General features: G+C 42.9%; 1 protein-coding gene across 1 annotated transcript in view; it reads left to right on the top strand.

Annotated features, from left to right (window-relative positions):
- Positions 1 to 12,627, top strand: part of fras1 (Fraser extracellular matrix complex subunit 1) — a 786,018-nt gene that overhangs the window by 470,561 nt on the left and 302,830 nt on the right. The window contains exons 26-27 of the mRNA XM_034171199.1: positions 4,052 to 4,337; positions 7,862 to 7,946. Of these exons, the coding sequence (XP_034027090.1) occupies positions 4,052 to 4,337; positions 7,862 to 7,946 (371 nt within the window). The remainder of the gene's footprint in view (positions 1 to 4,051; positions 4,338 to 7,861; positions 7,947 to 12,627) is intronic.

Below are 12,627 nucleotides of genomic sequence, written 5' to 3'. Positions count from 1 at the left end.
TCTTCTGTTTTTCTTGTTGTTTAATGCTGGCAAATTATACAGTATTTCTTGTCTTTCTGTTGCCTGATTCTGGTTTTTTCTCTCGTTTAAGGTGCTGCAGCTCCATCCAGAGATGGGAGTTGTATTTGCTGTTGGCGACCCTCCTGTCCTGTGTGCCAACAGCATTTCCTGTACTATTCGTTTTGGGACTTGTTCTGTAATTTATGTCTGTAACATGGCCCCAAGCAGAGGGTCACCCCTTTGAGTCTGGTCTGCTTGAGGTTTCTTCCTCAGAGGGAGTTTTACTTACCTCTGTTGCTCTAGGGTTAGTAAGGTTAGACCTTACTTGCGTGAAGTGCCTTGAGGCAACTCTGTTGTGATTTGGCGCTATATAAATAAAATAAATTGAAATTGAAATGGACATAGTCTCCACAACAGCTAGCAGCAGCATCGAGCAGACAGTGAGTTACGGTTGGATACTATGAGGGGCAGCGATATAGGGCTCAGCGACCATACCTCTAATTTTACAGAATTTTATCTCTTAAAACATCTTAAACTAAGAAGATGGGGGAAAAAAAGTCCCCCCCCTGTACAGTTGCCATGGAGGAGGAACTATCTATAGAGACCAAGACCCTTTTTGTACCAGGCTGTAAACATTTATTTATTAAACGTTTATTTCTGCTTTAAAGTTGGATATTTTAACATGGACTCCTATGGGAATGTGCTCTGTTTTGGAGCCAGCCTCAAGTGGTCAGTCAAGATACTGCAACTTTTCTGTACTTCAAGTAGGGCTTTATCTGAGGCCATCAAAGTTTATCACTTGGGCCATGTGATCATCAAGATAGGGCCCATTGATTTGCTGTCAGCATGCACCGTTCCATATGGAGTCTCCATCACTGCTGTTGAAGTGGTTTCTTTTTTTAAAAAAAGAGCTTGGCCTCTGATTGATGCTGTGTTAATCAAACTTTACAAAACACATGAAGTCAGTTACCTCTGCAGTGGAAATCATTTTACTGGACTTCTACCTTCATTGAGGTTTTGCTGTCAGCTGGTGGTGTTTTAGGAGAACATCCTGGTAACATTTCCATCCTGACAGTAAAGACTTTTCCGTTACTATTCCGCTAATGGCTTCTGCTGAACGGGAGCGCCGACAGTCAGGTCATTAGAGGAGACGTGCACGTTCATTTCTGGTGTTTATGTTCAAATTCCAGCTGTCGACCTGTAGGCAGACACGCCCGCGAGCGCTGAGAGACAACTGTAGTTATGAGATGATTTATGGTTTGTGACAAAGTGATTTTTTTTTAATTAATAGAGTGAATTTATCACACCTCCTTTGTGATGAATTCACTTTTTTTTTGTTGGTGAAATCAGGAATATTTTTCAGGCTCTAGTCTGCAGTTACTGCTCAAGTTAATAAAGTGAATTAGCCTCAAACAAAATTGACCCCCACCACCACCCCAACACACCACCACCACCAAACTAGTGCTTTAACTGAGAGTTATTCTCATTTGTGTGTATTAATTATGTGGGCAAACCTTTGCAGTTTGAGGCTGCCTGTTGGCGCTTTTAATGAGATTACAATGCACTCTCTCTAAAGAGCTGATCTTTACAAAAAGTTCACCAATGAAGCCACGTCCAATTAAAGACAACTTTCTGAAATGCCACACCAGGACAGTATCTCTATCTATCTATTATTTATTATTTATTTAGTTTTGTTTTCATCAACTCCTGTCATCCTTTCACACTCTAAACTGGTAATAATTGTATAAATGGATTAATTAATTACAGTAATTAGCAGCTTGGTGTTCTGAGGAGGCTTTCTTTTAGAAGGTGTGATTTATTTAGATGTAGAGATTGAAGACAGAGATAAAATACTGAGACGTGGAAGCATGTCACATTTTAATTAGAAGTGCAGCCGCTGGTGAAGTTGATTTTTCTTTTTTAGCTTTTATGAGGCTACTGGAGCTTCTTGTGTTTTCTCAACTAACTACAGTTGTATGTAAAAGTTTGGGCACCCCTGATAATTTCCATGATTTTACTTTATAAATCATTAGTTGTTTGGATCAGCAATTTCAGTTAAATATCATATAGCAGGACAACAACACAGTGCTATTTGAGAAGTGAAATGAAGTTTATAGGATTTATAGAAAGTGTGTAATAATTCTTTAAACAAAATTAGGGCGGTGCAACTTCAGCTTTGTCACTGATTCATGAACATTGTTCTCAAGAATCTGCTGATATTGACTGGAATCCATGTGACTTTAACTTTAACCAATTTCCCAGTACCTGCACTGGGCCACACAGCCCCACAGCATGATAGAACCACCTCTAATTTTATGTACGTAGCAAGTGTTTTTCTTGGAATGCTGTGTTCTCTTTCTTGCATGCATACCGCCCCTTGTTATGTCCATATAACTCAATTTTAGTTTCATCAGTCCACAGCACCTTATTCCAAAATGAAGCTGGCTTGTCGAAATGTGCTTTAGCATACCTCAAGAGACTCTGTTTTGGGCATGTACGCAGAAGAAAAGCCTTCCTCTGCATTACAGCATCATCCAACATCTCCTTGTTCAAAGTGCGCTGTATAGTCGAACACTATCTGCAGCAAGATCATGTTGTAGGTGTTTGGAAGCAGGTCTGTGGGTTGACAATGCCTGTTCTCACCATTATTCAGTTCAGCTTATCTGAGATTTTTCTTGGCCTGCCACTTCGGGCCTTAACCTTAGTACTGTTGCCTGCGGTCTTCCATTTCCTCACTATGTTCCTCACAGTGGAAAGTGACAGCTGAAATCTCTGAGATAGCTTTTGTATCCTTCCCTTAAACCATGATGTTGAACAAGCTTTGTTTTCAGGTCATTTGAGAGTGTTTAGAGGCCCCCATTTGCCACTCCTTAGAAGAGATGCAAAGGGAGAAACATTTGTAAATGGCCACCTTAAATATCCTTCTCATGATTGGATTCACCTGTTGTAAGGAGGTCAAGGGTCAGTGAGCTTCCCAAACCAATTTTGTGTTCCAATAATTAGTGCTAAATGTATTCAAATCAATACAATGACAAAGGTGCCCAAATTTATGCACCTGCCTAATTTTGTTTAAATGCACACTTTCTGTAAATACTAGAAACTTCATTTCACTTCTCAAATATCAGTGTGTTCATCTGCTATATGATATATTTAACTGAAATTTCTGATCCAGACAACCAATGATTTATAAAGGAAAATCATGAAAATTATCAGGGGTGCCCAAACCTTTGCATACAACTGTGTGACTTGTCCAAAAAATAAATAAATATAAAAGTTTGATAGAAATCTAATCAAACATAAGAAAAATTCACCCAGGATTTTCAGCTCTGTAGTTCCATCAGTCTCTGTTTTCCCCCCTCTGTCTTTGTTTCTTAATTTACTACGGTCAGGTGTTATTACAACCAAGATTGTGTTGTTTCAAACACTAACTCTAGCAGTGATGCAGGAGGAAAGGACAGGAGGCCAAGACAGGCCACACACTTTCAAAATAAGACAATATGAGCAAATGCAGAAAACACACACACACACCAAAAACACCTGCATCCATGGACGGATGTAGAGGGAAGGTTATGGAGGTTGCAAACCCCCCCCCCCCCCCCCCCCCCCCCCCCCCACCCTTACTGAGCAGCTGACCAAAATGTGTTAAAATACGAAAAAGATCTGCATAAGCAAAACTGATTGAATGCTGCTGCAGTGTTGTTTTTTTAACAAGTGTACTAAAAATGACAAAAGATTCAGTATTTAGCAGCTCAGATTGCCTGAGAATGCAGGGAAAAAGGCTATTGATTTTTTAAATTTTCTAAGCTCAACTGACATGCACGACAGAACATGCATCAATTTAATTTGTGTTTTCTGCATTGGCTGGTACATGTTGTCTGAATTTGTAAGTGCTGTCATCTCTGATGGCCCCATAGAGAGGAGGGGATGCCTTCCTGTTTTCTGTAAGAAACTGAAAACATGTAAAATAATAATACATAAAGGAAAAAAATGTAACAATAAAAGCACCACAGAGCACTCATTTGAATTTCTCTTTCCATTTCCCTCCTCTCAGTGAACACCCGGCCCCCCACCCTCCGGATCAACGGTTCTGTATTGGTCCCCCTGGGTGGTTCTGCCCCGCTACCCCCCACCCTCCTGTTGGTGAAGGACCCAGACAGCCCCCCTGATCAGCTGATCTTCCAGCTCCTCCACACACCACGTAACGGACAACTGGTCCTCTTCGGCGGAGATGGGGAGGAGACGAGACGAGGGCGGGAGCTGGCCAGGAACAACGCCTTCACCTGGGAGGAGCTGAGAAGCGGTCAGGTCTGGTTCAGACACTCCAAAAACAAAGCAAGGTTGGTGGAGTTTCTGGATCACCTGTCGGCATTAATCATTAATCATCTTTGTTTTAATGAAAAATTAACGATTTTAAATCAAACTTTACACTTGTGGAGTGAAAGCGCTCCGTGCGCCTGCTGCCTCTCTGGATTTGGTGCGTTTGGCCTCCTCCATGCTGCCGGAGCTGACTGACAGCTAATTTCTCTGCTGCTGTATCTTTACGCGGCTCGCACATTTCAGGCAGAAGAGCCAAAGCATGAAATTAATTTTTGCTGTTTTGACTACATTTAAGAGAAGCAAACATTATTTTGCCTGAAAACTCTGCAGATAACCACCGAACTGTTTTTACCGTACAAAGTGACCTGGTGTTTCAGAAGATCCTCTGAAAGCTTGTAAGGTCAGCAAACATCACGTGACCAAAGAAGAAGCTTTGATTGGTTGTTCCCTGACTCCTCCCATGTCCTTTGGGCCTAACATGGTATGGGAAGAAGGTCAAACCCAATGTACTTTTCAGGGGTTAATTTTGTAAAGGTCAAGGCTCTTTAGGTCAAAGGTCAAAGTTTGATTTCCACTCTGATTTGAAACACACTCCACACCACGAATCTAGCTAACATCAAATTTACCAGAGTGAAGCAATTTGTGTCAGAGTCATTCATCATTTTCTGCTGCTTACCTGAGCACGGGTCACGGTGACAGTAGACCAAGCAACTCGTCCTACACTTCCCTATCCTAAGCCAAGTGTTGTAACACTTCCTGGCGGATCCTGTGGTGTTCTCAAGCCATCTGGGAAATATAATCCCTCCAGTGTGTCATGGGTCTTCCCAAATTCCCAATACAGCTGAGGTGGTTCATGCGTTTGGTGACGACATCCCCTGGTCGTCTCCCTGTGGGAGGTCTTCCAGGCAACATTCTTGAGAAATGTTGGTTTTTAAGAATGAAAAAGATGGAGAATCACATCCTAGTTCCTAAGTAGGCGGGTTCCTAAATGCCTCCCAAGTGAGATCAAATTTCCCAAAGGCCAGTCAGTGACATCACAGTCACTGGTTTCAACAGTAAAAAGTGATTTTCACTCAGATTGAATGTTTCCTTCTTTTTAAGGTTGACAGTAAACGCCTGCTCTTGTTTGCTCTCCATCACTGAGCATCTTGACGTTTCATTTATCGCTGCACTTGTTATTCTGCGAGCAGTTTGTCTCCTCTTTGATTTATGCTGCTTCCCACTTGAAAAGTTCTTTTCCATTATTTTAGTTGTTACACGTTGATCGTAGATGCATTAAATCTGCTTATTTGCATAATCTGTATTTTTGGCTTTGTCCTGCTGTCTGATTAGATCTTAGCATAACGTATTTAACACCCGTAGAGACAGAACAGACGCGGTGGCCTGCAGTATGTGCTTGGTTTCAGTGCAGAAGGTTCCAGGTTCAAATCCCACCCCTGCCACATTTCTCCATGTAATGTGGAGTTGCGCCAGGAAGGGCATCCGGCGTAAAACCTGTGCCAATTCAACATGCAGATCCACCTTGGATTTGCTGTGGCAACCCCGAGTGCAAACAAGGGAGCAGCCAAAGGGACTTGCTAGAGACAGAACAGACGCGGATTCTTCAGAGCGACGTTCCTGTGCTTCGCCTTCTGCTCTGGTAGGTTGGTAGTGTTTTGGGTTTGAACCGCGCGTCACTTCAGCAGGTTGGACTGGACATATTAAAGGCATTACTCACTCCTGACTGAGCTGCTCGGCGCCACAGTGGCAGCGCGCCAGCGAATTAGCTTAACTTGGTCCGCTGCCCACTTTGAGCTTCTAGATTAATTGAGAAAATAAAAAGTAATTAGAATAAATCTGCATACTTGAAATGATGGAGAATGGGGTTAAACGGCTGCAGACACTCAAATTATTCCAGTTGATGTGTTAATAATGCAGTTGTACATGAACGTTTAATTATTTTGAGAGAGGTTTTTGTACCAAAAAAATAATAATAAAGTCATTGCTGCCTCTGCAACATTGTGTTTAGTGTTTTATGAAACACAAACTGAACTTGTTGGTCCGGAACACAAACATCAAACACCATTTTATTTCGCGGCTGCATTTTAAACTCAGTCATTTGTCTGTAATCAAGCCAACAAAATGTCACCATCACATTCACAGAGCGCACGTCAATGAAATGTTGCACTAACGAGAAAAAATACTTATGTTTTGTTATTTTATTACGCTCTCAAATACTATTTAATGATTCCAGCTGTTAGAAAAACAGAAGGCTATGAAAAAATGTCACTTCAGCTGCCAGACGTTGTAATTTAAAGAGTTTTATCACCACTGAAGAGTTCAGCAGTGCTGCCGTGTGGAAGAGCGCAAGACGCGCAGGAAGCTGGGCAGCTCTTTCTTTTTCGGGGAGATTTCGCCACCCTGAGTCCCACTGTGGGCTTGTTTGTATTTCTGTGCACATAACTGGCAAGCTGTTGAAGGTGTTGGTTTAGAAAAGTGTGCATGCAGATGCCATCGCTCAGTCGTTGTCTTGTTAAATGTGTTTTGAGCATGCGTTGACCATTTGGCACTTCTTGTGTGGTTCAGTTGATTTTAAAGTGATTTTCTTCACTGACCAATTGGTTCTGACTGTAGAGTGACGGGCAGCCCTCCTCACTTTGCTTTTTTTGTAACTCTATGGTCACATTAGCTACAGGCAGCAGAGCCAATGCGACAGCTTGCCATTCATTTTCTATTTGAGCGGGTGATTTGCAGCGACAAGAGACAACGGTTGCTATGCAGTCAACAAGCCATTGTTATTGCTGTTTTGTTTTTTTGTTTGTTTTTGATGATGTGCTATGGTGAACAATAGCCCCCAGAGTTATGGCAAAGTTATAACTAATATAGGCAACAAAGCATGATAATAGCATACTAAAAGGGCCAATCAGTGGTTGTCAGCAGCTAAAAAGTTCTCCCCACGAGGTCCTGGTCTTGGTGCCTGTCTGTGCTTCACCTGCATCGTCCCAGGTCACCTAGCTGTAAATGGGTTCCCTTGGCTAGGGAAGGAAGTTGCACTGGCATCCTATCCAAGGGAGGTGCAGCCCCTCATCCACCTCATGCTACAGAATCCAGAGGTCATCACCGGCGGCAGTAGGCCTCAGATGAGGAGCAAAGGTGGGAAAATGGATAATGAGGAGGAGGTTCCAGACCAGACTGTAAAACTGGAGAAAATCCACCAGGCACATTTATTTCCAAATAGATGTGTGAAAAGTTGAAGACTTTGGAAAGTTTTGACCACTGGTTTAGAGGCTGCAAGCTAAAGTTTTATTGACAGCTAAAAATCCACCAGGATTTGTGGCTAATACACCTCGTCTGTCTTTGATGCTGATATACTGCAGAGGATACTGGTGATCGTGTGTGTGTGTGTGTGTGTGTGTGTGTGTGGCACCTAGGGCTACCTATAAGCTGTTTCTGGGTCCCAATCATTCACAGTGAGACTGAGGAACACGGAGAATGTTCTTATACCTCATTCATGTCTGAATTTGACCGATTTTGTGATGTTATGATTGCATTCTTTTCGTTGTAGGAGCGGTGAGTTCACCCTGCTTGCTGCCGATCCCCAGCTGTTCTCTCAGCCTGAAACAGTTCGAGTGTCAGCCGTATCAATGCAGGTACAGTGACATCAGTTATCTTTTGGACTGAAACCCTCAATGATATTAACACTTTTCAACATTAACCTGAGAGTTAATACAATTCAAAATAACCAGATCATGTTGAGAATGAGTGACGACCATGTGCACAACAGAGGTCAGAAAAAGAAATACAACAACAAAAAGGATTTTTGTTATATTTATTTCACAATTGCTCCAGTTTATGCTCCCAGACACGATGTTTTATTGGGTGCAGTTCATACATCCATTACACATCATTTACTGCCACCAGGTCACAGTGGCAGACATCCCTGTTTTCAGCCACATCACTCAGCTACTCTGAGGGATCCCATAGCTTTTATGAACAATCCCTCCAACATGTTCTGGGCCTGTCCTCCAGAGGTAGGCTCCAGGGACTTCCTGATAAGGTGGCAGAACAACAACAAATCATTCTTTTCTTCATTAAGGAGCGGAGTTGTACTGTGAACTCAGTGAGGACATCAGAACAACTCATCCATATTTTAAGTACTACACTCAACCCAACCTCAGCCAACTTATTGTGGCTGCTTGCATCTGTGATCTCAGCCTTTCAGTCGCTACCCAAATATCATGAACTCATTCAGGAATGGAATCAAATTGTATATAGACGACTTCCGGCCTGATGGTGTGATGGAGTAGACGTGTTTTGCCAGCGCTCCGGCTAAACTTTAACTTTTAGTACTACCAAGTCCTCCATACCTATTTTTACACCGCGTATCGCACACTCAACCTCCGTTAGACTTTTTTTTTCTTTTAGTAATCGTAATTTTTGAATATGTCTCAAAAGTTGGCAAAATCGAGCAAGAAGGATGAGGCTAATGTTAGCATAACCCTCGAGGCAATAACATCGTTACTTGAGGAGCACCGCGTGGCGCTGTCTGCGGACTTTAAAGCCACCTTCAGCCAGCTTGATGCCAAATTGGACCAGACCCAGCTCGCGGTGGAGGAACATGGCCAGTGTGTTTCATCATTGGAACTTGTTACTGACGACCTGAGCCAGCGCCTGACGGACGTGGAAAACCTCTGCTCAAATCTACAAGAAGATAACGCCAAGCTAAAAGCTAAGATATCGGACTTAGAGAGCAGAAGGAGACGACAGAACATCCGCATCTTGGGCGTTACCGGAGTCTATCGAGAGTGGACACCCACGGATTTCTTCTCCAGCCTGTTGTGTGACATATATGGCCGTGACACCCTTCCATCCCCGCCTGAGCTGGATCGGGCTCACCGATCACTCACCCCGAAACCCGCACCGGATCAGCGGGCGCCCGGTTATTCTCCGCCTACACCGGGTTCAGGTGAAGGAGCTTCTCATCCGAGAGGCTCGACGCAGGGATAAACTTGAGTACCAGGGGAAGCCGGTGCGAGTCATGGAAGATTACAGCCCTGAGGTCGTCACCCAGTGTGCGGGATATAAGGACGTGATGGCTTCGCTCTACTCATTGGGTCTCAAGCCTGCTTTACTTTTCCCTGCCCGGCTCCGTGTGACCCTACCCGGTGGAAACAGAAAGTGGCTCGGCTCTGTGGACGAGGCGCAGAACTATATTGACACTTTACCTCAGTCTTCACAGCGCAAGTAATCATCAGGATTTAACCGCCTTTTTTCTTTTTCTGACTGAGGAGTGACGCTTTGTTTTCACGCTGGCCATGTTTATGTTAATTGTTTGTTTACTCAGAGGCGGCGCTCACGTGAGTACAGGACCCTGGACCTCGATCATATCATTATAACTGTTTAAAATAAATAAATAAATAAATAAAAAAAAGTCCCACAGCAGTGTGATTTTTGAGTTCTGCGTTTTTTCCTACACACACAGCTGGTGGTTTCTTCTATATTTAAATGTGTGGAATAGTATACATGTTCCCATTTATGTACCACAATTTTAATATAGCACTCCTTTTTCTTTATCTGTGGGCTCTGACCATTTCAGCCTTGATTTATGACTATTTTCTTATGTAGGCGCGCGTTTGTACACAGTTATAGTTATACTTTTAGATTTAACAATTTCACTATTATTTAATCCTGTTTCATGAGGAACTCATACGTTAACACAGATTTAAGTGATGGGAGCACTAGCTATTTAGAAGTTAGGAAGAGTTGTAATTTTGTATTTTCTATGGAGCTTGCTGCCTTTTGTTTTTTTTTTCAGCTTTCAGGAAGGGGAGGGGAGGGTGGGGGTGTGGTGTGTGTGTGTGGGTGGGGGGGGGGTTCGTCACTGCCACAAACTTACCTTTTTTTTTTTCTCTCTCCTCCATATGCCAAGAGCTGCACAGTCAACATTTTCACTCTCAGTTGTGTTATCACCTACTTCTCTTTTGTAAACGCTTAGCAATATGAGCGGTCAGTTGGTGTTGTCAAGCTGGAATGTTAAGGGTCTGAATCATCCTGTTAAGAGAAGAGGGTGCTCTCTCATTTAAAACAATTAAAAACAGACATAGTTTTCTGCAGGAGACTCACATAAAAGTGAAGACAATGAACGACTAATACAGAGGTGGCGTGGACACAAATTTCATTCTTCCTTCCGAGCAAAGGCCCGGTGTCTCAATCCTCATTAGTCAGGACATTTCCTTTGAACCATTTGAAGTTAATTCAGACAGAAATGGCCGTTATCAGATAGTTTCCGGTAAACTGTACAGTACACCAGTGTGCTTGTTAATGTTTACGCTCCCAATACAGACGATGCTGGCTTTTTTGAAAAGTATTTTCATTGCTCCCGGACCTCAACACACACTCATTAATACTTGGTGGCGACCTAAACTGCTGACTGGACTGTTTTGGACAGATCCTCTAATAACCCCGCCATAACCAGCAGGTCGTCACTCACTATCCGGGCCTTCTTATCCAATTATGGTATATGTGATGTGTGGCGTTTTTTGCACCCAGCTGAGAGAGAATATTCATTCTTCTCCCATGTTCACCACACATATTCTAGAATTGACTATTTTTTTATTGATAATAAGCTCCTCCCTTTTATTCGTGACTGTGACTACCACAGTATTGCTATCTCAGACCATGCTCCTGTAACTTTGGCCCTGTTTCCCTGATATCCCTCAAAGGAGTAGATAGTGGAGATTTAATTCAACTTTGCTGTCAGACAATGACTTTATCTCATTTATAGAGAAAGAAATAAGGTTCTCTCTGTCTATCAACAGAACTCCTGAGGTCTCACTCTCTACTGTTTGGGACACTCTCAAGGTCTATATCAGAGGTCAAATTATCTCATATACCGCCTGCTTGAAGCTAAATTCTCTAAAAGAAAGAACTAGTCTGGCCCAACAGCTGAAAGAAATTGACAAACACTATGCTCAAAATAAATGCCCCAATCTGTATAAAAAACGACTGGAACTCCAAACCAAGTTTGATTTATTGACCACATACTCAACAGAACAGTTACTCCTGAAAAGTAAGTCCACATTCTACATACATGGGGAAAAGTCTGGAAAGTTACTCTCAAATCTATAAAGGGCGCTATAGCTAAACAAAATATCCCAAAGATTCAATTAAAAATGGCAGTATAACTTTAGATTACTTACAAATAAATGAAGCTTTCAGGGATTTCTATATCAATTTGTATACTTCAGAATCAGAAACCAATTTGTCTTTTGATTTTCTCGATCGTATTAACATGCCCAAAGTTACACCTAACCTGAGGGAGGCGTTAGAGATCCCAATATCCCAGGCAGAAATCGTGTCAGCCGTTTCAGCAATGCAGTCCGGTAAATGTCCAGGCCCTGATGGGTTCCCTGCAGAATTTTACAAGAAATTCTCCCATTACTTTCTCTATTCCTACATTCAGTTATTCTACAATCTCTTAACCAAGGATCCCTCCCAAAATCTTTCTCAGAAGCCTGTATTACCCTCATTGCAAAGAAAGGAAAGGATCCTATTCAATGTTCCTCTGATAGAAGCAGGCTGACTGGGTGACTGTGAGGAGGAAGCGTAGCCCTAAACAGAAGCCCCGTGTACACCGTCAACCCGTTCACATCTCTAACCGTTTTTCCCCACTCGACGATACACTCGCCGAGGATCAAACTCTGGTTATTGGCGACTCTGTTTTGAGAAATGTGAAGTTAGCGACACCAGCAACCATTGTCAATTGTCTTCCGGGGGCCAGAGCAGGCGACATCGAAGGACATTTGAAATTGCTGGCTAAGGCTAAGCGTAAATTTGGTAAGATTGTAATTCACGTCGGCAGTAATGACACTCGGTTACGCCAATCGGAGGTCACTAAAATTAACATTAAATCGGTGTGTAACTTTGCAAAAACAATGTCGGACTCTGTTGTTTTCTCTGGGCCCCTCCCCAATCAGACCGGGAGTGACATGTTTAGCCGCATGTTCTCCTTGAATTGCTGGCTGTCTGAGTGGTGTCCAAAAAATGAGGTGGGCTTAATTGATAATTGGCAAAGCTTCTGGGGAAAACCTGGTCTTGTTAGGAGAGACGGCATCCATCCCACTTTAGAGGGAGCAGCTCTCATTTCTAGAAATCTGGCCAATTTTTTTGGATCCTCCAAACTGTGACTGTCTAGCGTTGGGACCAGGAGGCAGAGCTGTGGTCTTATACACCTCTCTGCAGCTTCTCTCCCCCTGTCATCCCTCATTACCCCATCCCCGTAGAGACGGTGCCTGCTCCCAGACCACCATAACCAGCAAAAATCTATTTAAG

Source organism: Thalassophryne amazonica, chromosome 5, assembly GCF_902500255.1.
Source record: "Thalassophryne amazonica chromosome 5, fThaAma1.1, whole genome shotgun sequence".
NCBI classification, from domain to species: Eukaryota; Metazoa; Chordata; class Actinopteri; order Batrachoidiformes; family Batrachoididae; genus Thalassophryne; species Thalassophryne amazonica.
This window is presented reverse-complemented; position numbering and strand designations above follow the sequence as displayed.